Genomic DNA, 26,862 nt, shown 5'->3' with positions numbered 1-26,862 from the left:
AACTGCATATACAAAATTTTCACAATATTTTCCTAAATTAGCACTCATTGGAAGACGTAATATAAAATTTAAGCCTAAATAGAAGGGGGGGGGGGATTAAAAAATGCCATAATTTAATTATAATAAATTAACCAAAATGAAATGATTATTTTCAGACAGGAAATAACGACTAAAATGGCATTTTTGGCCAGCATGTACTTTAAAAAAAGAAAGAAAGAAAGAAAAAAGTCCACACGTGGATGATTTGGCAAGACATGTACAAGATGGTGATGGCGGAGTGAACAAGTGATGCGGTGAATAAAAGTTGCGAGCGAATGGCTGGACTTCAGGGAGGAGCCTTGGTACCAGCACAAACACCCCCCCCCCCCCCGGCACCACCACCACCACTACCCACCTTACCCCCCCGTCAGCATCTCTGCGGAGCCACGGCGAGGGACTTAGTAGTTGCGCTTCTTCTTGGTCATGTCTTTGGATGAAGGATGCTCGGAAAAACATGACGAGAAATGTCAATCTCTCACTGGAGCCTGAGGACGAGGACGCACATTTTGTCTACGAAAGGTAAGACAATTTGTCTATTCAGGATCAGATTTTTAATGACTTAGTTCAAGTGTTTTGAATTATTTTGAGGTGGAGATTTTTCCAATGCTACATCGCATTTCTGATTTGTGTGTGGGATAAACAGGTGTCAGTTGTTCATAGCAGAAAACCAATCGCAACTTTTTGGCAAATATTTCAGACGTAGACGAGCAGAAGGCGACAAGTCAGAGAAAAGAAGATGAATATGAATGCAGTTTTTGAGATGTGTGGTACTAATGATGACATGGATGGATGGATGGAGAGAGAGAGAGAGAGAGAGAAAATTGTGTTTTTGAAAATGTATCCACAGTAAATAATGACAATTTATATTCTAGCAATAAAAAATATAGCAAAAAAAAAATGTGTTTATCATAATAATACAGTGATTATAAAAAAAAAAGAAGACTTGTTTAGTTGAGATTTTTATGCTTATTATGATTATAATTCATGTGATGATGATTCTGATTGTGATGATAATTACAAGGCATTGTAATATATTAAAACAAAGGTTTGCTATTGTATTTTTTAATGATGATGATTATTATTATATCTATTATCATTAAGGGTATATTGATCAGGTTTGTTTTTACCAATTACTTAAATGGTTATTATTATTGTCATCATTATTATTATTAACAGGAGTAGTAGGAATATATAGCTTAATTATTGAAATATTATAAAAGACTGGTATTATATTTTAATATAGCATTATTTTACATAGTTATGAATATTATCATTAATAATAATAGAAGTAGTGGAAATATAGTGTTTTATTAGTGTTTTTTTTTTTTAATGGTTGAATTATTTTTATAAATTATTTTTGCAGCATTATTACGTGATAACATGCAGGGAGTTTATCAAGTGAAAACAGATTATTTAAAAAAACTGACACACATACAATCTCAACATGTGTGAATTGTATGAATGTCAGCCAGCCATTTTCTGTCTGTCAGTCAGTCAAAGGGAATCGACTGCTCCTGTGCACCAGCAACATGTCACTCATCCACCAAGAGCCCTCCAAAGACTCCAAGGCCACTGATGTGATTATATCCTTTTGCACAAAACACGTTTTTCAAATGATATGGAGTTATCATTTGGTTATTGAAACTTTGTACCGTCCCCATCCAGAGCGTGCCCAAACTGCCGCTGCCTGCGCTAAAAGACACTTTGGACACGTACCTGAGATGCATGAAACATCTGCTCAATGAGGAGCGCTTCCAAATAACTCAGGAGGCGGTCAAGCGCTTTGGCGCCCCTGGAGGCGTGGGGGAGCTACTGCAACGCAAGCTGGTGGAGAGGAGGGAGAAAATGGACAACTGGGTAAAAGATATGCACGTTTTTGTTTTTTTATTGTTTTGCTAGTGGCAATATTAGCTTTTTTTTTTGTATTAACATAATCATTCTATTTAAGGTCTAACATTTGATTGATTGATTTGAACAAATAATTTGGGATTTGGCTCTTTCGTGAAAGTTTTATTTTGCCTGCGTAGGTGTACGACTACTGGTTGAACGACATGTACCTCAACAACAGACTGCCGCTGCCGGTCCACTCCAGCCCCGCCATGGTGTTCCCACGCCAGAACTTCACAGCTCCCATCGATTCTCTGAGGTGTGCGGAAACACAGCAAATGTTGACTGGGACAGAGATCACAGATGCTCACTTCCTTGATGCCAATTTTCCTCAATCTGTTCAATAAATGCTTCACAAAAGAATGATACCATTTACGGTGGTGAGGTGTGCCTTCAACTTGGGAGCATGATGAGTTGGGTTTTCCAGATCATTTCAACTAACACTTGCTGTATGAACTGATGAAGCCTTCTCGGACGAGGGACGAAACATCGAAGCAGTCCAGTCGCGATTGATTCAATGCCCTGAGAAAGAAATGACCCGAATAAATGAGAATATCCACAAGCACGCTTAACACATTTACTCCCTGCCATTTTCACTGAAGCAACCCCCTTCGCTCCCGGCTGTTTTACTGGTTTATGATGGATTTTGCAAGGCCCACAGAATATTGTGTTCTATTGCTATATTTCTATCTGTTTCCATTTTGCAGCAATTATCATTAGAACATAGCCGAGTTTCATCATTATTCACAAATCTGTTTAAAACACGGGCAAAAAGAACTTGTTGCAACATGGCCCTGGGTGATCTCTTATACTCTGCTGCCACCTGCTGGCCGTTTTTGTAATAACTACCATTGCTTCAACCATTCTCTTCAGTTCAGAGGCTGCATCAAAACGTTTTTTTTTTTTTTAAACATATAAATACGTCTTTGGGAGCATGGTAAAAAATAAAATAGAACACATTTATATGTTTTTGGGAGCAAATGAGTTAAACAAGCAGCATTCAGTCATCTGACAAGATCTTACATTCTTCTTCCCCGTAGGTTTGCTGCCAACTTGATCTCTGGAATTATAGAGTACAAAAGTTTGCTTGATGCGTAAGTAAGAGAAGAATCTAATGTACAGAAGGTGAATTTATGACGTCCAAACTTGTGAATGGGTGTGTGCAGACGTACGTTACCTGTGGAATACGCCCGAGGCCAACTTGCCGGAACCCCACTTTGTATGGAGCAGTACCATCGGATCTTTAGCGCCTACCGTCTGCCAGGCCGTGAGAGGGACGTGCTTGTGGGGCGCGACGGTAGCGCTATGCCAGAATATATCATCGTGGCTTGTAAGAACCAGGTCGGATGGAAAAACCTTAATTACATCCCATTCAGCAGAAAGCTTTCGAAAATCCTACTAGAACATCTTAACTTTATATTTTATTTAGTGTGATGTGATTGGTTAATTCAGAACACAGCCACATCCCCAGTTATGAGGGTGTGCGCACTTATGCAAACAGATGTTTAGTTTTAGTTCACCTCCTATTTTTTTCAGTTGAGTTGTAAATGTAGGTCACATAACGGTGGGGGTAATAAACACTTGTTGAACTCAGACCTCCACCAAGGCCAACATAAAATCGAACTGAAGCAAAACTGACAAGAAATGCAGAATTGAGATGTGACGTGCACTTGTGTTCAGTTTTTTCTCCTGGACTTGGCGATCGACTCCCGCCGTCCGAACCAACGAGACCTCCTGACTCAGCTGGAGAAGATTGTGAAAATGGCTGACGATGAAAACGAGCGGCAGCCGGCGATCGGTCTTCTCACCTCCGATGGCCGAACGGAGTGGGCGGAGTCTCGCGGAGAACTCATCAGAGGTATTGAACTCTCCCACTGGCGACGACATCGTGGGTCCGTTTCCAATCCCTGCGCTGGACTGCCTGCTCCGCCTTCTCCTGTAGATTCGACCAACAGGAAGTCTTTGGACCTGATGGAGCGCTGCCTTTGTTTGGTTTGCCTGGATGACGCCAGCAAGGCCGAGCTGACCGACTCCGCCCGGGCCGCGTTGATGCTGCACGGGGGAGGAGCGGCCGCCAACGGGGGCAACCGGTGGTACGACAAGAGCATGCAGGTTTGTGCTGGTCCAGAGAAAGTCATTGATCGCTTCTATGATGTCACTGGTAGGATCTCTCTTTGGGTGTGCTTGGATTATGTCAAATGAACAAAGAGTGTGTACACGTAGCTGAAAGCATCAAGAAACCTTTTAATTAGTCCCCGAGAGAGTCCTTTCAAATGTTCCCTTTGATTTGTAACGAATTAACATGCTACAGTAGGCACATATAGGCCAAACATACACATCTGCGCAAACCAGATGCTATGAATTAGTGTTGTCATACTCAATACTCTATAATAATTACTAACTAAATAAACTAAAATAATATATTTTGAAAGTCTTGATCTTGTCTCGGACTCCACTCCCAATCTTGGACTGGCTAGACTCTGGATTTTCTGTTCTTCAACCTCATTAGCGTAATAAGATAGCCACCCAACACCCATTCCCGTAATGGCTGCAACCTTCGCAGAATTGTGACTGAGGTTTTGGTGACCATGTTTTGGGCTGTCAAAATGTATTTAAAAGAAAACAATTTAAAGAATGTTTTTAAAGTCAATTTGTATAGTCATGGTCTCGATTTGTCTTGGTCTTGTCTCAGTCTTGGTTGGTCTTGTCTTGGTCTTGACTCGGTCTCAACTGCCAAAAGTCTTGGCCTTGTCTTGGTCTCAACCAAGTCTTAGTCCAGTCTTGGTTTTTCTGTCTTGGTCTAGACTCGGTCTCAACTCCCAAAAGTCTTGGTCTTATCTTGGTCTCGACGAAGTCTTAGTCGAATCTTGGTCTTGATTCAGTATCGATTCCCAAAAGTCTTGGTCTTGCCTTGGTCTCGACCAAGGCTTGGTCCAGTTTTGGCTTGTCTCAGTCTTGGTCTTGACTATGCCTCAAATCCCAAAAATCTTGGTCTTGACCAAGGCTTGGTCCAGTTTTGGCTTGTCTCAGTCTTGGTCTTGACTATGCCTCAAATCCCAAAAATCTTGGTCTTGACCAAGTCTTGGTCCAGTCTTGGCTTGTCTCAGTCTTGAACATTCTCAACTCCCAAAAGTCTTGGTCTTGATCAATTCTTGGTCCAGTCTTGGCTTGTCGCAGTCTCAACTCCCAAAAGTCTTGGTCTTGTCTTGGTTTCAACCAAGTCCTGGTTCATTCTTGGCTTGTCTCAATCTTGGTCTTGACTTGGTCTCAAGTCCCCAAAGTCTTGATCTTGTCTTAGTCTCAACCAAGTCTTAGTCCATTCTTGGCTTGTCTCAGTCTTGACTCGGTCTCAACTCCCAAAAGTCTTGCTCTCGGATAGTGTGGTCTAGAGCACAACACTACAATAGATATACTACAAGAGGACCTCGACGCTTGACAAGGATCAAGTCCGAGTTTCCATTCTTTGGTCGGCAAGTCCTGATGGAGGCTTTTGCTCTGAAAACAGCATCATTGTGCCAGTTTGTCGTAGGGGCCGACGGCTGCTGCGGAGTTGTGTGCGAGCATTCGGCGTTTGAAGGGATCGTTCTGGTGCAGTGCACGGAGTACCTTCTCAAACACTCGTAAGAATTCAATTCTAAGATTAAATCCAAAGGAATTTTAGAAAGCCAGCATTGGACGTTTTGACTGATGCCTGCCTATGTTGTAGCGTTAGGCTTGGCAGCCCCTCCAAGCTGGTCCCGAATGCGGGTGTGAGCGAGCTGCCAGCTCCGCGACGACTCCGCTGGAAATGTACCCCCGTCGTGTGTAAATTCGTTACCTCATCTGCAGACAGACTCCACAGGTTTGGCTTTGCATTATTTATGAAATATGATGTGAAAGACTCAACTACTGATCTCAATTTAATGCTGATGCTAACCAAAACAGCAGCACCAAAGCATTGGCTCTCCAATGTAAATCTTGGATGACGAACAGTGATTTTTTCAACGAATACTTTGGGCTGCTCTTTTGCTTGACTGCATTTCTCCATAAAAAAATCTTTTTAATTTCATTGCAAACTATCTTGGCTTTGAGCTAACAGCACTGTGTCTACAAAAGGCTTGTCAAGAATCTCGACATGAACGCCTACAAGTTCCACCATTATGGGAAAGAAATGATTAAGAGACTGAAAATGAGTCCAGATGCTTTCATCCAGGTGGCTCTTCAGTTGGCCTACTACAGGTAGAAGAAAGTTAAATGAAACCGCAGGACATACTGACATGTCTTCCTAAATATTTCTCTCCGTGTGCCCAGATGTCACGGCAGAGCAGTTTCCACCTATGAGAGCGCGTCCATACGTTACTTTAAGGACGGCCGAGTGGACAACATTCGCTCGGCCACGCCGGAGGCTCTGGCCTTTGTTCGAGCAATGGCCGACGGGAACGTGAGCAGAGTTTGAGGCTAGATTTGTGCTTTCACACTCGCACAGCTGAGAGATGGATGACTTGAATCACACACAAGTCGTCATTTTTAGGACTTGAGACTTGCTTGGCAAAAACTTGGCAATGACTTGACTGACTTGATATTCAAGAGACTCGAGTTTAAGTTGACCTAAATGAAGACCTGGATGATTGACTACACACACACAAACTGGACTGTCAAACTCGGTGAAACCAAGCTTGGTGGTCCGGTCAAAACAGACTTGAGCGGTTCAGATCGGGTCAGAAAGTGATCCAGTCCGACCCTGGACCAGAGGTGGCAAATCCAGGTCCAGAAAGTAAAAACCCTGCCACAGTTTGCCTTTAGCCCCTTGCGCTAGCTAGCAAGCTTCCTAGCAGGTAACCGAGCACACAGGAAGCTAGCTAGGGAGTTAGCTAGCACCTGGGGCTAAAGCCAAACAGGGTTTTTAATTTCTGGATCTGGATTTGCCACTTCTGTCCTGGACAAAGACGTAACTAAAAGGTAGTAATGACACAAACTCAAGATCAATTATCAGATCTAGACCAAGAAAATGTGAACTAGAGCTGTGATACTCCCCTAACATCCAAAATAAAAGACCATGTATTGGAGCTGAATCTTACTCATTTCCACCAGGATGCAAAGAAGGTGGAGTCGTTACGGGCCGCCATAACAGCACAGACAAACAACTCGACACTGGTAGCTGTCAAGATTCCTCTCACTGCCTTCAATTAGCATCACGAAAAAACTAAATGATCCTTTTTCCAGGCCATCACGGGGCTGGCCATCGATAATCACCTCCTGGGACTACGCGAGATGGCACAAGATCTGAAGATTGACAAGCCGCAGATCTTTCGAGACGAAGTCTATCGCATCAGCAATGAGTTCGTCCTCTCCACAAGTCAGGTACTGCGAGATCATTTGAAATTGGAAAAGGATCCATTAAAAACAATCTTGGGTCACTCTTCTTTCAGGTCCCCACCACTGTTGAGATGTTCTGTTGCTACGGACCGGTGGTCCCCAACGGATACGGGGTGTGCTACAACCCTCAGTCGGATCATTTTGTCTTCTGCGTGTCCAGTTTTAGGGAGAGCCGACACACGTGCCCGTCGCAATTTGTCAAAAGTCTGGAGCGGGGTCTGCTAGACATGAGGGATTTGTGCCACAAATACAACCTCCATCAGCCGAAACAGGGTTCGACCACGGTGACAAGCACGGAGATGTCAGCTGACCTGCGCAAGAACCAGGAAGCACTGACATGGGCTTGTTGTGAAATCACTAAGTCAGACTAAACTGCAGGCTGGAGGGAAAAGCCTAAGAAATATGATTTAGTTTTCAGCATCTTACTGAACAAATAAAAGCCGTACCTCAAATAGATGCCCCCCATTTGGAGGGAGCGGCGCCACTAAGTTACTCTCATAACCTTTAGTGCGGCGACACGTTTCCACCAAGCGGCACAGTTGGATTCAAACAAACAAAACTCGTATCAATGACGTCAGCTGCGTGGCAATTGCAATTCTGTCAGCGAGACAACTCACAGTCCAGCTCACGTCTTAATCGTAAATAAATGTCTCAAGCACTCCTTGTGTGGCTTTCTGACAACTTTAAAGAATTAAAATGTTGTCCTGCATTATTGATGGGGCAAAAAGCAGAAAACGACACATGCTAATCGCTAATGTAACGTAATGTAGTGCAAGGCCATTACAAGTTCAATTATCATTGTACAATTAATTTGTACTATATTACAATACAGTACTTTATTTTTTTCAGTTATTTTATGTTTGCACAAACAAAATCATCTATTTCAGCTTTGCATTATAAAGCAAAGCATACGTGTCTAATTGATCGGTATTTAAAAAAAATCCCCGTTTTTATGTTATGATTGTGCTGTGCTGCATCTGTGAAGCAAATATATTTATTTTGTATATAAGGCCGAGTACATGTGCAATTGAAAACAAGTCTGTGACCCCTGTTTTATGTGTATCGTGTGAATATTAATAAATGATGGACTTAACATTGTTGAACTGGTAGCAAATTATAACAGCAACGAGATTGTTCTTCATGGATTTGTATGATTTATTTAACACCATTTGCTCAGTCTTTTTTTTTTGGGGGGGGGGGGATAAATGAATTACTGTTTCATCATACTGGTTTACTGTCACATATCAATGTTAAAAAAATATATATATTATTATTATTATTCAAACACACCTTTAAAATATATCGTTAGCGCCTGTTTTCACTTTCTTTTGGACAAGAAATGGGGACTATTACATAGCTTCACTTTCAGGAAACAAAAATGATGACTCGTTTGGACAGTTCTCCAAATAAGAGGCACAGCATGTTTTTTTTTGTCACTCCAATTTAAAATTGACTGTCAAAAACTTGATACGTAAAACACCCCCAAAAAATAAACAAATGCCAAATAATGGAAACTAGCATAAATGTCACAGTAATTCTAAACATTCAACGACGCCACGCCTTTACCAGTAGATCTCATTTCGGTCCGGCACAACGTGGTACTACTATGAAACATGGCTAACATAATTATTTATGTGAGGATCTGATTGAGACGAGCGAGTGTCAGTATTGTGCTCTTCACGCCTCTCGGCCCTTTGTTGTGTTTGCACCTTATGAGCCCTAAAAAAACAAAAACAAACACGTCTCGATGCCAGCTGGCTGATGTCTGCTAATGAAGCAAGCTGTGACAATAAAGAGGCTTTTCCTTCTTCAACAGCTCACACGGCAAAAGCACACACACACACACACACACACGCACACGCACACAACTACCGATGCCTGTCAGAAGAAGTTTAATTACCTAATAGGAGACGTACAGCCATCTTTGTATAAACAGCTGCTCTAGAGTGGTGCTTTGACTACAAAGGAGTATTAAAAATTAATGTTAGAGCAATAAAGTTTTTATTACAAGAATGATCTCAAAATGCAATAGGGAAAAAAAAAAAAAGCAATATACTGAAAATGGGGAAATAAAGCTCTAATGTTACAAAAAAAACAACAACTGAATGTTACGAGAACACACTGAAAAATTAACTGGGAATGTTCTAGTGATGTTAATGCTGTTACAAGAATAACCAAAGTGGAATAATAATTAAATGCAAAATATATGTTTGGAGAATAAAGTCAAGAAAAAAACTGAACGTGAAAACAGTGGCAATTTTATAACAGTAAAGTCGAAACAAAATAGAAGGAAAAAAACTCCTGTTGTGAAAGTTAACTAAAAACTGAACGAGGGTAAAGTGGTAATGAAACAAAAAGATGAACAGAACAATAAAATTGAAATGTTACGAGGTAATAGAGTTAATGTTACACGATTAACATAAGAATAAAATGAGACAAAAGGCATAATGATAAAAAGAAAAAAAAAGTCAAGCGTGTGAGGATAAGCGGTTCAGATGATGGGCAGATGGATAAATGAAAACTGAAACTGGATGGAATGTTGCCAGAAAAAATCTAAGTGAAACAACAATCAAGTGATGATGCAAAAATTAAACTCCACAAGAGAATAAAGTCCTAATGTTACGAGATTAAACTCAAAATAGAAGCTGTAATGACACAAGAAAATAAAAGTGGTTAAAATTTCGGAAATAAACTCAAAATAGAACGAGAATAAAATTGGATGGTTACCAGAAAAAAAACTCAAAATGGTCCAAGAATAGTCACAATTTAATGAATTTTTTTTTTATGTTGAGAATATAAATCACCATCAACTCAAACTGGAAGCAGAAGAGTTTACAAAATAAAAAACTGAATGTCCAAAAGACCAAATGTACGTAAAACATAATCATGTTACAAGAAGAAAGGTCCTCAAAATGAAACTAGAATAAAGTTGCAATAAGAAAAAAAAGACGCTATACCACAAGAATGAGGACGAGACGTCCTATAATGGTGAAAATGAAGGAATTCAAAACCCAAACGCATCAAATGTCAACTTCCTGGAAACGATTGTATCAAGAGTTCCGAGAATCTACAAAGCTTATTATTACTCGAAACTTATTCTCCAATGACTTTAAAACCCTGTAAGAGAGAAAAATATGTTCCTAGATTGTAATAATAAAAATACGACTCTTTCTATTGGCTGGCGTTCTGCAGTGAATCACGTCAGGTCCACTTTGAGCACCGACTTAATTAAGATAAAGCAAACCTGCAACCTCCTGCCCGGTTCAAGTTTTCCTCTCCTGGAAGGCGCTCAAGTTGAAGGCCGCGTCCATGAACTTTCTCAGCTCGTTCAAGTGAGTCGACTTGTTCCCCGTCGCCGGAGCGGCGGCAGGGTCCCGCCCGGCATACCTGAAAGGAAACCACAACGATTTTCGTGATTCTCAATGGACCAAACCGTCGCGTGCCGGCAAACGGGATCAGCGCGTTCTGACCAGACGGGTCGCTTGTTGGCCACCACGGTGAGCAAACGAGGCCTGACGTAATTGTAGTAGCCCGTGTTCTTGTGCTCCTCCTGACACCAGACCAGCTCAGCGCTCTTGTGTTTCTCCACCTCCGCTCGGACCAGGTCGAAGGGGAACGGCGAGATCTGGAAGAGAAGCGAATGTACCGCTGCTCCGACGTACTCAAGTGTGCGTCGATGTTCCGGCGCGCGGTTCCAACCTGCTCCAGTCTGACGACGGCGACGTCGTGCTCCAGGTTTTGTTGCTTCCTCTCTTTGGTCAGGTCGTAGTAGACTTTACCCGTGCAGAAGATAAGCCTTTTCACTCGGTCTGGACTTTGACTGGACGGGCCTTCGTCTGGGATCAGCCTTTTGAATTTAGTGCCTGCAGAAGTTCATTTCGCTATCTGAATTTAATGACGTATTTGTTTAACCTCTCATCGAAGTGCCATATTTTTCGGATTAAATGTCATACTTTTTTTTTTTTTTTTACATAGTTTGACTGACATGGACTTATACTCAGGTGCGACTTGCTCGGACTCTCATTTTCACTGAAGCAACCCCCTTCGCTCCCGGCTGTTTTACTGGATTTTGACTGATTTTGCAAGGCCCACAGAAAACTCTGTTCCATTGCTATAAAAACATGGAACCTACCAAAAGAAAGATAGGAGTCTCTTCTTTCATCAGGAAAAAAAGTATATTTGTACCTGTTTCTGTTTGGCAGCAATTCACATTAAAACATAGCTAAGTTTCATTATTATTCTGTTGAAAACACTGACAAAAAGAGCTTGTTGCAATATCGCCCTGGCTGATCTCTTATACTCTGCTGCCACCTACTGGCCGTTTTTGTAATAACTACCATTGCCTCTTCATGTCAGAAGCTGTATCAAAGCCTTCTGTATGTATAGCATTAGAAAAACATAAAATACGTATAAATACGTTTTTGGGAGTGAATGACAAAATATTCGAAAATATATTTATACGTTTTTTGGGTTTGAATGAGTTCTTCATGTTGAACGAGTTCCAGTTATGATTTGAAACTTCAGTTTCAAACTATAGGTAAGTTTCACTTTTTAGTTTAAAATGGCTTACCCGTCGGTTATTTTGCCTTTCGGTGCTTTAAATAGCAAATGCTTGTTGTGGCGGATGCCGCAAGCTAAATTAGCGAGTTAGCTGGGGAGACGACAGCAAACGAATGACATACATTAGCTGCAGTCACTACTGCTACTACTTCTATTTCTTTGGAAGGGGAAGTTTTTTGTTGACTGCCATCAACACAATTAGGGGACGGGGGTTTTGGTCCAATTTTGGTCCAGTAGAGTCCGAGTTCTGCTGTTCTTGATTTTGTAAAATAAATGTACCCAAAAAATGCTACTTAGATAATATGATATAATTTTTTTTTTTTACTTCTTTATGATGTATGTTTTGACTGATGTGACTTATAGTCCGAAAAATATGGTCGTGAAGAACATGCCAAAGTCTACCTACCTTTGGCGAGGTCTTGAAAACTGGACCTGGCATCGGGGTGCCTCAGCAGAGATTTTGGAGTGAATATTATCAGCTGTGAAACAAGAAAAGAAAGTTTTGTTGACTTTTTTTTTTCCCCGCCCAGCAGAGGGACAAAGCCTGAATGTTCAGTCAACCAAAACCAGAATTGAGACTTTGTACTGAAAAGAATCAGAAATATTCCCTATTGACATCGTTACTAATTTGCTCAGGGTAGTTTGTTTTCACATGCTCAACGGAGCGTCACATCTGTGGGCGACAGGGGATCACTTAAGATATTCACTGTAGCTGAAAACAGTAGAAAAATAATAATTTATATACAGCCTAGAAGTTTTCTGTTAATTAATAACGCAAGTCATATTATTCCAATCGCGTTTGTCTTCATGAGGGTCGTGGGCGCTCTGCTGATTTTGAGCGAGAGGCGGAGTACACTTTGAACTCAGCAGTTTGTCATTTCTGTGCCAAAGGCTCAGTGCTAAAAAAAAAAAAAAAAAAAAAAAAACAATACATGAGGAATTCATTTAGTTTGGAAACTGTTTGTCGTGCTTTACCGGCTTCCTGAACGGCAGCAGAATCTGCCGTCTCAGCACATGACAGTAGTTAGCAGGCGTGGAGCAGTTGACCACGATCCAGTTGCACTCGAACAGCTGCTGCACTTCAAAATCTCCACCAAACTCCTTTCATGCGAGAAAAGAGGAAAAAGTGAGATCGAGCAGCAAAACAAATGAGACTAAGGGCTCGATTTTCATGCCCAGGGCACAAGGCGCAGGCTAAATCTGCGCAGGGGCGGACTAGATCATGTTTTGGTATTTTTGCAGACCCGTACAAACGCTTAAAAAATACACAATATATAATAAAGATGACAATAATAATAAATGCATTCAGTGAATTGATTTCTATCATGATTCAGATGCAGTAAAATACGATGATCGTCAAAATTGTGTTACACAACCTGCGCCAATAGTTAGACGTGGTTCCAGCAGGCGTCAAGCTTAGTCTCGTTTCTACAATCAATGCCACAGGTGATGCTAATTCCATACTACCCCCCCACCCGCTATTGGTTTGATCAATATCCCATTTGCCGATGAATTTGCAGCCTTCTGCTGATCTGCCCTCCAAAGCTCCCTCACATAAGCCGACCCACGGGACCTGACTAAGTGCTGAACACAATCCCGTAGTCGGGAGTCCCTCAGGGGCCCTTAATGAAGAAATTGGCAATCATCACTTAAAATTGTTGATGACATAGCAGGAAGCCGCTGCAGCAGTTAAGAGTGCCTGCCTTATCCAGTTGAATCCAACATACAATGTTAAAATGTCTCGGCTGATTTGGGGCAATTTCACTTTTCAAAATTTGAATAGTACAGGTGGACGTACAGGAAAATGGTCCGGGTCGTCTTTGCTCATCTGCAGGAAGCGCTCGGGTCGTGCTGAGGAATGCTCTGGACCCTGAAGTCAAGGAGGAGACTATTACATTTGTGTACTGTGATGAAATTCAAACACACTAGTGCTGAGTTTAATTCATTTCGTGAGCAAGGTTGTTAATTAATGAAGTATTTACAATATAGATATATATTTAATTAACTAAAACTAATACTAAATCAAAACCACTAGAATCCTTTTCAAGCAAAATGACTGCACAGGAGTGTCCTCGGCTGCCCGCAATAAGAGGCCACTTCAAATCTCACTCTCACCATTCCCTCCATCCCATGTGGGAGGAGCAGGACGATGCCGTTGTGACGGACCCACTTGGCCTGCCCCGAGCTGATGAACTGGTCGATGATGCACTGGGCGGTGTTGTGGAAGTCTCCAAACTGCGCCTCCCACAGGACCAGGGCGTGGGGACTGGCCATGGCGAAGCCCAGCTCGAACCCTGGATAAGGGAAAAAAAAAAGTGGCGACAGGTTGATGCTTGAGCGGTTCGTGGCGCGGCGCGGCTCGGCTCGGCTCGCCCACCTACCGAGCACGCCGTACTCGGACAAGGAGCTGTTGCAAACGGTGTAGGGAGCCTGGTCGGCCCACAGGTGGTTCATGGGGACACAGGTAAGTTTGTCCACCTCTTGGTCATGGAGGACATGATGACGGTGGCTAGCAAAAGGTGCAAAAAAGCAGAAATACTCTCACACACAATCTTTACACACACACACGGTATGTCGTGTGTCTTCGGGGGCCCCATTAGCGGGGAAAAGAGGGCGCACGCATTCCCGCACCCGAAGACGTCAAGTTTGGCGCGCCGCCGGCCGATACGCGCGCTCAAGCGGAACGCGTCAATATGCTCGGCTCCTGTGAGAAGACGACGCCAGCCACCGACCGACAGGAGGAAAACAAAAGAAGACGCTAACATGTCAACTATATTAAACAGCAGACTAAAAATTAGTGCTGAAAATGGCTCGAAAAAGGAAATGAAAGAAAAAGGACAGTAGAGTAATTAACTAATATAATAACATAAACTAAATAATAATAATAAATACATAAATATTTCATAACAAATGATTAAATAACACAAATATGTGTGCTCTGCTAGTCTGTAAAGGGAGTTGGAACAAGTTAAAATAAAACAATAAAAAAGGTAAAGATGCGTCCTCTAGACAAAAGTAGTGCTTTGCTGCATCTCGGCGGCACTTAACTATAAGTTCAGGAGCTTCATTTATACAAAAAGAACTGCTTTGCCGACATCTTGTGGAATCTTGGTACCAAGGAACTATGTTGAAGTGAGTTGAGGAGCTTCATTTACACACAAAAATTGTGCTTTGCTGCCATTTTGGTGCCAAGGAACTAAATTGAAGTGAATTGAAGAGTTCCATTTAGACAAAAGCACCATCTTCTGGCATTTATAGACAATTATAAAACTTTTGGTAGGGGTGAAAGACTCACAGATTGTCGCTATTCATGGCAGGCTGATACTGACTGTATACACAGAAGTGGCAAATCCAGGTCCAGAAAATCCCTGCCACAGTTTGGCTTTAGCCCCTAGTACTGGCTAGCTAGCTCCCTAGCAGGTAAACGAGCACCATGGGTGCTACCATGCTAGCTTGCTAGCTCGGTAGCTCTTGAGCAGGTAAACGAGCACGATGGGAGCTAGCTAGGAAGCTAGCTAACTAGCACCTGAGGCTAAAGCCAAACTGTGGCAAGGTATTTGGATTTGGCACCTTTGTGTATACATACAATGGACAATAAGAAAAGCCATTTTTATTTTTCACTAAAGTGCATTTCAGAGTCTGCATTTGTTTACTTTTGCTTTAGTAAAGAACTTGAAGCAATACGTATACTTTCGCCAGATTTAACCCCCCCCCCCTATTCAAAAGATGAAATATACATAAAAGATAAAATAAATAAAAAGCTAAAGGTCATAAATAACAAAATGACAATGCCAATGTGATATTGTCCAAGTAGGCCTATAAACTGTAGTGACACAGACTCACCTGAACGTTCCCCGTTCCACGTCTTGCCCGCTGAGTCGTACATGGATGCCGTCTTTGAGAAGTGAACCGAAGGCCATGTACTCGCCCAGGGCCCAGTCCAGCTGACCCTTCCTCACCAAGTCTGCTCGGCTGCGCAGGATACGAGACAGACCTTGTACAGGGTGGGGGCCGGGGGGAGAAAAAGAAAATGATGAGCAAGCAGAAACTGTTAAGACGACAGGTGGTGTTGACGATCGTGGACACTAAAAGTCTGGCTGATGTTAGGATTTCTTGGAAAGGAATTCCGAAGTGGATAAAGCGAAATGATGGTTGAAGCGTATCTCACCAGGATGGATGTTAAAATCCTCCAAAGGCACCGAGCTGGCGATCTGGCCTATATGCTGCAGGATCTCCTCCTCTAGACCTGTGGGGGGGCAACTCATGGTCTTGGGTTCTCCTTCTGCTGTGAAAAATTCTACAAAAGGGATGGGGGGGGGAACATGTGTCATCATCGTAAGTGTTTCATAATGGATGGATGGATAAGACAGTTTGGTACTTGGCCAGGGCGAGTCCAGCCAGTGTCGTATCTGTAAGATCTTCTCGTCCTTGGAGCTGTTGTACGCCTCCTCGCATATCTTGTCGTATTTGGCCACTTCCTCCTGTCAACACAACACAGGTTGAAAAAACAATTCACTCCACCAATATTGTTTGCTCACAAGCACAACTACAGCAACAGTGAGTGAGAGAGAGCCGGAGGAGAAAAACTCTTTAGTCATCATAGGTGGCAAATTCAGTCACAGTTTGGCTTTAGAACCAGGTGCTAGCTTGCGAGCTACATAGCTAGCTCGCCGGGTGCCCGGGTACCTGCTAGGGGGCTAGCTTGCTAGCACAAGGGGCTAAAGGCAGGGTTTTTACTTTCTGGACCTGGATTAGCCACAGTTTGGCTTTAGCCTCGGGTGCTTGTTTACCTGCTAGGGAGCTAGCTAGCTAGCACGAGAGGCTAAAGCCAATCTGTGGCAGGGTTTTTACTTTCTGGACCAGGATTTACCATCTCTGTTAGTCTTATTATGAATGGACTATTTGCAAGGGGCCACATTGTGATGACATGTCCATCAAGGGGGAGAAGAAGAAGAAGAAGCATGTCCAGTAGACGCTACGCCTCACGGACAAACCTATTGGGATGCGCCCCTAAATCAATTCATCAATCAGAGGTTGGCCTTCAGCCATTAGTCAAAGTTTAATCCTAATTATTCAACATTTGGACAATCACTTGCTTCCCATCTAGTGGGAAATGGTTGGAAAACACCTGCACACATAAAAATAAAAATAGAAATAAAAACTGAAGATACGAACACACACAAATACTTTGCATACACTCTAACCCTTTATACATATACACGCACACACACTAATGCTTAAACACAAAACCTTAAAATACACAAACCTTACAAACGCACACATACAATCAACACTTACAAACATACACGTTCACAAACTTACATGCAAAAATCTTACATGCACACACACACACACACTCTACAAAAAAACACAAAAAAGTACACGCACGCAAACATAACAAAACCTTGCATATTAACACAAAAAAACACACATATGGAGGACTAGAAATAGAAATGGAAATATATTATTATCCATAAATAAGCAAAAGTTAAAAATAAATACAAAAGATCTTGTCGATCTTGTGTCCGTTTAAGAAAATGACCTCAAATTCCTGCAGCGTCACCACTTCCTCGCCAATGAGCTTGTCCGAGTATTTCTTCAGCACGTGCTCCTGCCGCCGGATCTGCTTGTACATCAGCGGCTGCGTGAACAACGGCTCGTCCATTTCATTGTGACCAGAGCGCCTGTAACACACCTGCCAGAAACACACACACACACATTTACAGTATATGCAAAAGCAAAAAAAAAAAAACGCAAAATAAATAAATAATCCGAACCAGGTCAATGACGACGTCTTTGTTGAAGGCGTTCCTCCACTCGGCGGCCACGCGGCACACGTAGATGACGGCTTCGGGGTCGTCGGCGTTGACGTGGAAGATGGGAGCGTTGACCACCCGAGCCACGTCGGTGGGGTAAGGGGAGGAGCGGGCCATCCGGGGGTCGGTCGTAAAGCCGATCTGCGGGTGAGAAATGTGAGCTGGCACCAAATTTTCAAAACTTTTCAAAACATTTATTTCAATAATAAGCACAAAAAAAAAAATCCTATCACATCAACGTACATTATATTTTATGTAATCGAAGGTCTAGTAATCGTTAATATTACATTATGTCACGCCGCGCCTTAAAGGAGGCTGACATGTTTCGCCGCCATCTTTCTGCTACGAACAGCCAAAGGAGACGAACTTGGCGGACGTAGTTAGCCTCTGGTGGTAATTGCAGATCGGGTCGAACCCAACCCATCGTCCGTCGTTGAGTCCCGTGATTCGGGCTCCAGCAGCTTCTCTCACAATTTGCTCACACTAGTTTTTGCTAGCTTCTCCTGCTAGCTTACTTTTGTTAGCCACGCTTGCTAGCTTCCTCCCTCCAAATAATAATTGGTAGTAATTGGTGGTAGGCTTGCATGTGCTTCAAAATTGTTGCATTCTATTATTTCACCACAAGGTGGCACACTGTATCATTAAAAAAATAAAAAATAAAACTATTACTGAAACTAACAAACTAAACCTAAAACTACGCATAAAACTATTTTTTTTTAAATGGCAGAACCACTGCGAAGACTCATTAAAACTAACTATATTTTAAAAACAAAACTCAAAACGAAAAAAATAACTAACCAAATAGAAAAATGTCATCCATTACCTGATTGTTGACCACCACATGGATGGTACCATGTGTGGTGTATGAGGGGAGTTCACTGAGGTGGAACGTTTCATATACGACCCCTTGGCCGGCAAATGCAGCATCTCCGTGCATCAAGATGGACATTACCTGAAAAATAAAAATAAATGTCTTGCTCACACCGAGCGTGTAAACAAGTAAGAAATCTCCATCTTAGCACAATGCTAACCTTTTTGCCAAACGTGTCCCCCCTGTAGAACTGCTCGGCTTTGGCCTTGCCCTGGACCACTGGATCCGCTGCCTCCAAGTGGGACGGGTTAGCCATGAGGGACAGCGTGATATTCTTGTCCGTACCCCGGTTTATTCGCTCGTGGTACATCCCGAGGTGGTATTTGACGTCCCCGGAACCCTGCGTGTGGCATAACGGGCGGGTAACGTAAAGGTAATGTTGTACTCGGGTCGAGGTGGTCTCACTTCATCCGCGGCTTCTAATTTGGGGTCGAACTGACAGAAGATCTGGTTCAAGTCCTTGCGGATCACATTGGCCAAGACGTTAAGACGACCCCTGAAAGAAGAGTGAATGAATTTTGAACCAAAATGCAAACTCGCTAAAGATTTTATGATGACCAGCACCGATGGAAGTGAATCATTCTCGTTACCGATGCGGCATCCCCATGATCACGCTGTCGATGCCGGCGGCGCTGGAGCTGTCAATGATGGTCTTAAGAGCCGGGATGAGGACTTCGCAGCCTTCGAGGCCAAAACGTTTCTCCGATGACCACTTCCTGGCCAGGAAGTCCTCAAATCTATGAAGTCGATAAGAGTACAAGCCGCTTTGAACAGGTCTGGGAATGCAGATGGAGATTTACGTTGTGTTTGTAATTTTGACTGCACGCAAAAAAAGAAAAAGGAAAAAAGTTGTCTCTATTGGCAGCCTCCACAAAATTCTGTACAAATCTGTTGTCTATTGTTCTATAATCCTATTGACTAACATACTCTCTTCAGATATTCAACTGGAATTTTCACTTTAGACCGTCTTGTTGTTGGCCATGAAAGACAGAAGAGCGAGGAAGAGAGGTATTTCTTTTCTTTTTCTTTTTACAGTAAGTGTGTAGGCCTAAACGTTGCCCTGGCATGTCTTTGGAGCGCCTCGTTGTTGGCTGTTAGTACAAGTACAATACAGGGAGAAAGGAGTAAAATGATTTTAAAAAGTCCAGTTTCACAGCTATAATGTGGAGCTGGGATTCATGCTGGCGTGGCTGCTTTAGAGTGCCTCGTCGCGTTCCGGTGGAATATTTTTAGCCACTGAAGGCTTTAAGCATTTGCATTTTCGTGTAGTCATAAGAACGATTATTTTCAGGGGGAAGCACTGGTATTTGATTGACTGTTAATTGGGCGTGCTTCCAATGCTTTCAGCGGACACGCCCACATTAATTTGATTCTTCGTGCTTTGGACTCTTTTCTTTTTTTTTTTATGTACTTGGCAATTTTTGGGTGTTTGTGGATACAAAAAAATGCGGTACACTTTTGAGCTCATTTATCATTCGACAAAAATGAGCTCATTCAACGACTGGTTGCACGGTTCTTAGCGTGATCTATGATCTGTTCATTAACTCATTCACTGCCATTGACGGCTATAGACGTCAAAAATGAATTTGAATTATTAGTTTCACATTTTTTTTCCAATTTTGTTAACAAGAGTATGAAAACCCAGAAAAAAATGTATTGTACATTTAGAACAGATATTATATGTAATAATCTTGAGTTAACTAGTGAAGTCATGTGATTAATTATAAATAAAAAAATTATAATCGCCTAATGCCCCTAATTTAAAAAAAGAAGAAAAGATTATAAAAAACTAGGGGCGTCAGACGATTACATTTTTTAAATTGTAATCAATCGATTAATCACAAATTTTACATATGTTATAAATGCACAGTTAAAAAAAATCTAGGTTTTCATACCACACAAAATGTGAAACTAAAATAGTTCAAATGAAATTTTGACGTCTATAGCCGTCAATGGCAGTGAATGCGTTAAAGGGTCGAGATCTTCATTTCTTTGCTGACCGTGTTGATCTGATCAGGCGAGCCAGCAGCGTTCTCTTCTCGTCACTAGTGAACCGCATGATTCCCGGAGTCTCGAACTTCTGACGGATCCACTGGCACTGCTCCACGTTGTTGATGAACATGAATTCCACCCCCACGTGACTGCAGTAGGATGCCTGGAACGGGATAGTGTGGAAAAAGGAAAAGCGAATCACATCATTTGCTAGCAAATAGTACTGATTTGCTTCATGTGAAGGTGGTTTGTTTGTGTTTGAATAATTAACTCATTAACTGCCATTGACGCCTATAGACGTAAAAAAAATCATTTTAACGATTTCTATTAGTTTAACATTTTTTAAACCTAGAAAAAAAAAATATTGCACATTTAGAACAGATATAAAATTTATTATTAATCGTGAGTTAACCAGTGAACTCATGCAATTATTTACAGTAAAAAAAAAAAAATCACCCGACGCCCCTAATTTTTAAATAATCTTTTTTTTTTTAAGAAAAAAATTATAAAAAATTAGGGGCGTCAGGCGGTAAAATTTTTTCAGCGTAATTAATCGCATGACTTCACTAGTTAACTTACGATTTTATATCTGTTCTGAATATACAATTAAAAAAAATCTAGGTTTTCATACTCTTGTTAACAAAAGTGGAAAAAACTTTTAAACTAATAGAAATAGTTCAAATGTTTTTTTTTATGTCAATAGCCGTCAATGGCAGTGAATGAGTTAACATTATCATAAATAACATTATCATATATACGCAATTACACACCACTGATAGGGTATGTCTATTATTCTAAAATGTTCGTTATTTGAGGGGAGGAGCTTCATTAGTCCGCCCAAATCCCTGTCTAATAAACAAGTAGTGCTTTGCTGCCATCTTGTGGCATCTATAGGCAATTCTAAGATTTCATAGGGCCTTAGTAATCGCATTTAAAAAACGGTCGAATAAAAGGAGAAAACAATAGACTTCGATATTGAGGGGGTGGGTCAAGGTGTGTACCTCAAGTCGACGTATGACCTCCCTGAGGGGAAGCGTAGTCTCTCCTCCGCCGATGAAGGTGGTGAGAGGCAGGCGGAAACTTCGGTCCAAGTCGGACTCATGCAGACCGTAGAAACCTGGCATTAATTATTATTTAATTTCAAAACTTTTGTGACAAAATATTTATGCCCACTTGTTCCATAAAAAAACATTTATATGTGTATTCTATTAACTTATTTTAAGTCCATGCATCAATTTTCGATATAACTTACTATTTGTTTATTAATTCACTGGAATGTCTTTTTTCTTCTTCGCTGGTATAATTATAATTTAAAAAATATATGACACTGCGCTTAAAAATACTTTTTTGTGCTTTTTTAGTAATTAAAAAAAAACATTTTTTTATTTAGATTTTTTTTTCTATCTAATTCTAAGTAAAAATGGAGAAAAACAATGTGATCTTTTAGTGTAGAACTGATTTCTTTTAAATATATATATTGTTGCAGGGCAGGTACAGAAAAGATAGAAACTGTCCCATTCTTAAATTTTTGTACCATTTCCTACTAAATTCTTACTGCGGACACATTGTAGAGTTACAACCAAAATACAAGGCTATTAACTCATTCACTGCCATTGACGGCTATAGACGTCAAAAATTAATTTGAACTATTTCTATTAGTTTAACATTTTTTCTACTTTTGTTAACAAGAGTATGAAAACCTATATTTTTTTATTGTACATTTAGAACAGATCTGTGATTAATTGTGAGTTAACTAGTTAAGTCATGCGATTAATTACGATTAAAATGTTTAATCGCCTGACGCTCCGAATTTTTCATAATCTTTAAATGTTTAATTAATCACACATTTTATATCTGTGTTTCTAAAAAAAAAAAATCTAGGTTTTCATACTCTTGTTAACAAAAGTGGGGAAAAAATGTTAAACTAATAGAAATAGTTCAAATGAATTTTTGACGTCTATAGCCGTCAATGGCAGTGAATGAGTTGATGACACGTTTCTGGAAGGTAAATATGATCCTGGATTACTCGTATTTTCTGCGTTATACACCATCGGTGTCGCCGCAGAAGTCGAGCAGACCACCTGAGCGAGCTGCCTAAGCTCAAAGCTCACTAGGCACATAAGAGGAGACAGGTTCAAATCAAATTAACTGCAAGGCAAAGAGAAAAAACGGGACAAGAATAGATTCATAAGCAAGTAAAGGCCTCATTAGGTTTCATTAGTGAGCTATATATCGGTTCTTGTGACAATATAACATAAAATGCAATGCAATGCTGTGACACACACACCCACACCCACACCCACACCCACCCACACACACACACACACACACACACACACACACACACACACACACACACACACACACACACACACACACACACACACACACACACACACACACACACACTATCCATTAAAATAAAAAGGAATGCAATTCATCTGTTCTAGCATTCCAAAATATCTATATTTATAAATGCTAAATAATACATGCCAATGACCTTTTCTTGCTGCTCCAACACATATTTTCCCTCGTGAGAGATCAATCAAGTCTTTTCTAATGCGGTGTTCTGATTAACTCATTCACTGCCATTGACGGCTATAGACGTCAAAAATTATTTTGAACTATTTCTATTAGTTTAACATTCTTTTATTGTACATTTAGAACATATATAAAATTTGTGACTAATCGTTAGTTAACTAGTGAAGTCATGTGATTAATTACAATTTTAAAAAATTTATCGCCTGACGCCCCTAATTTAATTTTTTTTATTACAAATAAATCGTCAGACGATTAAAATTTGTGTTCGTAATTAATCGCATGACTTCAATAGTTGACTCATGATTAATCACAAATTGTATATCTGTTATAAATGTACAATAAAAAAAAAAAGTTCTAGGTTTTCATAAAAAAATTCATGAAATGGAAAAAAAAAAATGTAACTAATAGAAATAGCTCACATGAATGTTTGACGTCTATAGTCGTCAATGGCAGTGAATGAGTTATTGTGACATTGAGGAGTGTCACTTGGCTGCTCACCTAATTTATCAATGGTGGTGATGAGGTCAGAGGGAACAAATGAGTCCAGATCAGATGCCAAGATGCCCAGAGGGTCCAACTGAGCCACATGATGACCGCGGATCTGGAAACGAGCACAGATATCATATAAAATCACAGTTTGTCATCATATTCATATTGTTGAATATGGCTTGATTCATTAGCGGGCGAAGGGAAATGTGAGCATCTGTTTTCTTTAGCAAGTCTCTTTGATATTAACATTTACGTTCAAAAAGTGGGTCATTTGCATAATCCAAAGCAGTGACAAACAAATTGTATATTCCATTTTTAACAGCGTCCCTTCTGACAAGTTCGGATGTATTATTTTTTTTTTTACACACAATTACAAAAATAGACAAATGGCATCTTAATTAGTGTTAGTGTGAATGGAAGTGCACCGGGAAAGGAATCGATCATTAAATGTGGCAATATTGTTGGCCTAATAGCATAATTGTCGTTACAATATCAATAATAATGATAATATTTATTTGCGTATTTATTAATTTTTGGTAGATTCTCACTTATCCAGGTCATGTCTGCAAAGATTTAATGAAGGTTTCTTATTGATGAAATTGTTTTCCATCAAAAATTATATCACGCTAATACGCTAACGATATCGTATATTCCTATTATAGAGGGTCATTTTAAATTCATTTCATAGTCCAGTAACAGTCAATTTCAATACAAATACTTCACCCTAAAAAAAAATTTGGACAAGACAAAAATAAATAAAAAAAATCAGAGGAAGGCAAAAAAGAAAATTTGATGGACAATTGTCAAAAGTCATTTTGTAATGTTTTGGGAAAACAACAGAAAAATAAACTAAATTAAATAAGAAGATACGAGATGGATGACTGAGAATCTCGAAAACATAAAGAAAACACTTTTTTTTTGCAACATTGGTATATTTCAGCAATATTGTCACACTAACTAAATACTAAGATTTGTGAAATCAGTTTTTAAAAAACTCAACATTTCTATAAATATTTTAGATTGATTTATGCCACCTGTTTAATCGTGCTTGCCTAAGTTCACGCACTTGCTCAAATATTCACTTTCCAAATGATGGCCAATTTCCTTGGAACACATTTGGCAGTAAATTAACGAGCGCGTGTGGATGACCTGGTAGGCTCTGATGAGCGTGTGCACCGCCAGGTGGTCCTCCACCACTTTTTGTGTCACGTCTGGCGAAAGGGACGCGACCCGGCCCTGGAGGAGGGCGGAGGGGCGTCTCTCCGCCTCCTCGCCAGACGCGCCGGAGCTCTGGATGTTCCGGAAGAAGGCGTCCCACGACTGGAGCATAAATCCAAAAGAGGGGGGAAAAAAACGTGAGCAAGAAATATCATAACTGCTGATTGAGACGTACTCCATTTTGTTTTTGTTTTTCATAGCAATGTGAGGCCAAATTTGAGGTTCGATTGAGTTGTTACCTCGTGGACAAGTTTAGGATCCTCCAGCCAGGCGAAGTACATGTCCTTCACATAACTGGAGCTCCCGGTGGCTGCTTGAGAGGGTGTAGCCTCGGAGGAGCACACTCTCCTGGGATGAGACCTGCACCTGGCCAAAGTCCCTCCACCTCCTCGCCACCACGGACCTCCTCCAGCGCCCCTCAGCACGCACGCCACTGCTCGAAACGGACTCATGGCTGAGGGGAAAAGACAAGACAATTGATTGGCATTTTGACATTGATGTTTATATTCGGCAACTGGTATCAAATCATTCATTGCCACCCATGTACAGTTTATATCCGTCAAGTCTATTTTTCAATGTTTTTATGTCGTTTATATGTTTTACAGTAACTGTTCTGCTTGGCATGTTTCTAGCTTGTTTTGATCTCCCTCTTGGTCAAAAACGTGTTTATTTTTGATTTTTGTGACTTAAAAAGAAAGAGGAAACAAGAAAAAAAGCTAAAAAGCCTTTTTTTTTCTAGCAAAACAAACAGACTACCATTGTTACAAAACAATACCTTGTGGCTGTGGGTAGACCCGTAAATGCTCAAAAAAATGTGAAACTGCTTTGAAAATAACTAGCAGTAAATGATTTTCAGGACCTCTCAAAAGTTTGTCAATGAATGAATCAATACAGTAGCTTGCTACTTCGATTTTTATTATATTTTTACCCAAGTATCAGTACTTCTACTTGCTACTGAGAGTACTTTTTTTTTTACCAGGAATATTGCATCGCTAGACCAATAATGAATGTTTAGGAAGTGGGAACTATGTCGACGCAGTTCGTCGGAGCCTCAAATGACCTTTCATCTCTTTACTTTTTCCCACACGGATGCGATGCAAGGTGAACGTCCTGGCGGTGGCAACTTTTACTGCAGGAGCGTTTGATTGCGTTTGTTATAAGAGAGAGCAGCTCGATCGTAAAGATTTGAAAAATGTCCGCTATAGATGGAAGCTGTTGCAAGGAGTTAAGAGTCATTTCGCGCGCCGTAAAAACACAAAACATGAGATCGTGTTGTGCGTCTCTCACCTGTTCTTCAACCCGTGCTTTTAACTTTGCCTTTGTTATGATGATGCTCGTGTGTGCTATATGTGACGGGACCACTAATCCGCCGCCTTCAATGTAAATCCCTCATAATCTGCCCGCTGGCCTGTGTGTGACGTAGAGAGTAGGATAATAGTGCAAAGGACGACATGTTGGGGGGGAAAAAATCACTCATGTTCGTTAACGTTTACCTTCGGCCGCTGCAGACTTCCGAGTGAGGGACAGGTGATTCCAATGCACTTTGCACGTGCACCACATACGCAACCCCCTCCCCCTGCCAGTGAGTCAGGTGGCACGTCCGCACAACCGTCTTCACCCTCACACAAGCGCTCCTAAACTTTAGCAGGACAAACAACATTGAGCATTTATCAACAGCATCTTCTTAATCGGACACAACATTAGGCACACCTACAGCTAATTTAGGTTTTTCATTATGGCTCATCTTTGAATAATACTTTACTCGGGAAATAAAATCTAAAATGTACTGAAAATACGTTGTTTTTAAAGCAACCGTGAAAAAACTGTAAAATAATAATAATAAAATAAATAACATCCGTTTCCGGTCGCATCTTATATTAGACCGTACCATAAAATAGTCTGATTTAAATTTTGTTCTATATTTTCCTCCATATTTGTATTTCTCTCTGTCTCTCCTACACATTATTATATTTATTTTATTTTTTATTTATTTTCTCTTAAACCACCTCTGATAGAAAACTTTGCGTTGACATGGCGTTTGATAAGGCCAAAAGTTTGTTATTTTTGCCATTTTTCCCCTCAAAATTTAATTTC

The 26,862-nt window shown here is 40.8% G+C and overlaps 2 protein-coding genes across 3 annotated transcripts; one reads left to right on the top strand and one right to left on the bottom strand.

The window, feature by feature from the left end:
• The first annotated feature begins 446 nt into the window (after positions 1-446).
• On the top strand, positions 447-8,260 carry chata (choline O-acetyltransferase a). The gene is made up of 15 exons (XM_086093235.1): positions 447-558; positions 1,534-1,616; positions 1,705-1,896; positions 2,067-2,185; positions 2,967-3,020; positions 3,093-3,267; positions 3,607-3,784; positions 3,869-4,038; positions 5,446-5,546; positions 5,633-5,767; positions 6,022-6,144; positions 6,217-6,346; positions 6,997-7,059; positions 7,129-7,266; positions 7,335-8,260. The coding sequence occupies exons 1-15, from the start codon at positions 504-506 to the stop codon at positions 7,650-7,652; spliced, it is 2,034 nt and encodes a 677-aa protein (XP_085949361.1). The 5' UTR covers positions 447-503; the 3' UTR covers positions 7,653-8,260.
• A 1,005-nt stretch (positions 8,261-9,265) lies between these two features.
• Positions 9,266-26,545, bottom strand: ogdhl (oxoglutarate dehydrogenase L). Of its 2 annotated transcripts, XM_086093583.1 has the most exons (24): positions 26,262-26,321; positions 26,056-26,176; positions 25,008-25,222; positions 24,700-24,870; positions 23,560-23,662; positions 21,522-21,637; positions 20,529-20,683; positions 19,119-19,265; positions 18,934-19,024; positions 18,689-18,868; positions 18,481-18,609; positions 17,619-17,798; positions 17,384-17,536; positions 16,220-16,322; positions 16,010-16,138; positions 15,685-15,835; positions 14,223-14,350; positions 13,957-14,135; positions 13,640-13,711; positions 12,817-12,942; positions 12,248-12,320; positions 10,981-11,144; positions 10,752-10,906; positions 9,266-10,668 (listed from the first exon to the last, which is right to left on the bottom strand). In XM_086093583.1, the coding sequence occupies exons 3-24, from the start codon at positions 25,218-25,220 to the stop codon at positions 10,545-10,547; spliced, it is 3,042 nt and encodes a 1,013-aa protein (XP_085949709.1). In that variant the 5' UTR covers positions 25,221-25,222; positions 26,056-26,176; positions 26,262-26,321; the 3' UTR covers positions 9,266-10,544. The 2 variants fall into 2 exon arrangements, with proteins under 2 accessions (XP_085949709.1, XP_085949708.1); XM_086093582.1 differs by lacking the exon at positions 26,056-26,176 and having other exon boundaries at positions 26,262-26,545.
• Positions 26,546-26,862: the final 317 nt, after the last annotated feature.

The sequence above is a fragment of the Leptonotus elevatus genome, chromosome 13, assembly GCF_054856555.1.
Source record: "Leptonotus elevatus isolate MCC_2025b chromosome 13, RoL_Lele_1.0, whole genome shotgun sequence".
Lineage (NCBI taxonomy): Eukaryota > Metazoa > Chordata > Actinopteri > Syngnathiformes > Syngnathidae > Leptonotus > Leptonotus elevatus.
Note: the sequence above shows the minus strand (reverse complement) of the source record. Positions and strands in the feature narration are given on the sequence as shown.

Coding starts and splice junctions, on each gene's coding strand:
- chata (XM_086093235.1), top strand. CDS start 504: ATGTCAATCTCTCACTGGAGCCTGAGGACGAGGACGCACATTTTGTCT. Junction 2,186..2,966: donor GCTCCCATCGATTCTCTGAG/GTGTGCGGAAAC, acceptor TCTTCCCCGTAG/GTTTGCTGCCAACTTGATCT. Junction 3,785..3,868: donor TCGCGGAGAACTCATCAGAG/GTATTGAACTCT, acceptor CTTCTCCTGTAG/ATTCGACCAACAGGAAGTCT.
- ogdhl (XM_086093582.1), bottom strand. CDS start 26,328: ATGTGGTGCACGTGCAAAGTGCATTGGAATCACCTGTCCCTCACTCGG. Junction 15,836..16,009: donor GGATTTTAACATCCATCCTG/GTGAGATACGCT, acceptor ACCCTGTACAAG/GTCTGTCTCGTATCCTGCGC. Junction 14,351..15,684: donor GTGGAACGGGGAACGTTCAG/GTGAGTCTGTGT, acceptor ACCTTTTGCTAG/CCACCGTCATCATGTCCTCC.